At 48.7% G+C, this 1,342-nt stretch overlaps 1 protein-coding gene across 1 annotated transcript; it reads left to right on the top strand.

Moving 5' to 3' along the window:
• Window positions 1–388: 388 nt before the first annotated feature.
• Window positions 389–1,321, top strand: LOC121937822 (olfactory receptor 49-like). The gene has a single exon (XM_042481131.1). It carries the CDS (start codon window positions 389–391, stop codon window positions 1,319–1,321), a length of 933 nt encoding a protein of 310 aa, XP_042337065.1.
• The last annotated feature ends 21 nt before the right edge of the window (window positions 1,322–1,342 follow it).

Below are 1,342 nucleotides of genomic sequence, written 5' to 3'. Positions count from 1 at the left end.
ATGTAACACGAGGTAGTCTTTTATTGTTACAGCAGCAAACGGATAAGAAAGCAAACTATGAGCGACAATCTGCACGTTAGTTTAAGAGGATCTGCTGTGTGTGTTCTGCAGTGCTTAATGTGACACGTGTTATCATTCACACGCACACACACACACACACACACACACACACACACACACACACACACACACACACACACACAGAGTCATTTTTAACTTTTATTGACGTTTACAGAGAATGAAACTTTAAGGAGAACGTTCTGGGAAACATGAACTGAAACCGTTCTCAGAGCGTTTTCGGGACCAATAACAGCCCAAAACAGTTTGAGCTGCTGGATGAAGCAGACGCAGGATGATGATGATGATGATGATGATGATGATGATGATGATGATGAACATGAACTCCTCTCAGGTGTCATATTTCACGCTGGCGGCCTACGTTGACACGGGGCCCCTGCGTCTGGTGTTTGTGGCGGGGGTCGCGTGCGTGTACGCGGTGACCGTGGCAGCGAACGTGTGTGTGATCGTGGTCATCTGCGTGAACAGAAGCTTACATGAACCTATGTACCTTTTCCTGGTCAGCCTGTGTGTGAATGAGCTGTATGGTAGTTCAGGGTTGTTTCCCTTCCTGCTGCTTCAGATCCTCTCTGACCTTCACACCGTTTCTGCTGCAGCTTGTTTCCTGCAGATCTTCTGTCTGTATTCGTACTGTGCTGTGGAGTATTTGAACTTGGCCGTCATGTCTTACGATCGGTACCTGGCCGTCTGTCGTCCTCTGCGGTATAACTCGCAGATGTCTTTTAACAAAATCGCCGCGCTGATCGCCGTCACCTGGATTTACCCTTTGCTGCTCTGTGTTGTGATGACGTCCCTGAGCGCCTCGCTGCAGCTCTGCGGGACGATAATCCACAAAGTTTACTGCGACAACTACTCCATCGTGAAGCTGGCGTGCTCCGACATCACGGCCATCAACATCTACGGACTCTTAATCACCTCCCTCTCACTGTTTTGTCCTCTTTCTCTCATTCTTTACTCGTACACGAAAATCCTCAGAGTCTGTTTTTTGGGCTCCAGACAGACGAGGCAGAAAGCCGTGAGCACCTGCACGCCTCACCTCGCCTCGCTGCTCAACTTCTCCGTCGGCTCTTTCTTTGAGATTTTACAGAGCAGGTTTGACATGAGCGGCGTGCCCAACGTGCTGCGGATACTTCTGTCGTTATACTGTCTCGCCTGCCAGCCGCTCTTTAACCCTTTACTGTACGGACTCAGGATGTCCAAAGTCCGCATCAGATTCAAAAGTCTTGTCTTTGCTAAAATGTAGCTGACAGTTATGTTTTTTTTT

The sequence above is a fragment of the Plectropomus leopardus genome, unplaced genomic scaffold, assembly GCF_008729295.1.
Source record: "Plectropomus leopardus isolate mb unplaced genomic scaffold, YSFRI_Pleo_2.0 unplaced_scaffold27556, whole genome shotgun sequence".
NCBI lineage: Eukaryota > Metazoa > Chordata > Actinopteri > Perciformes > Serranidae > Plectropomus > Plectropomus leopardus.
This window is presented reverse-complemented; position numbering and strand designations above follow the sequence as displayed.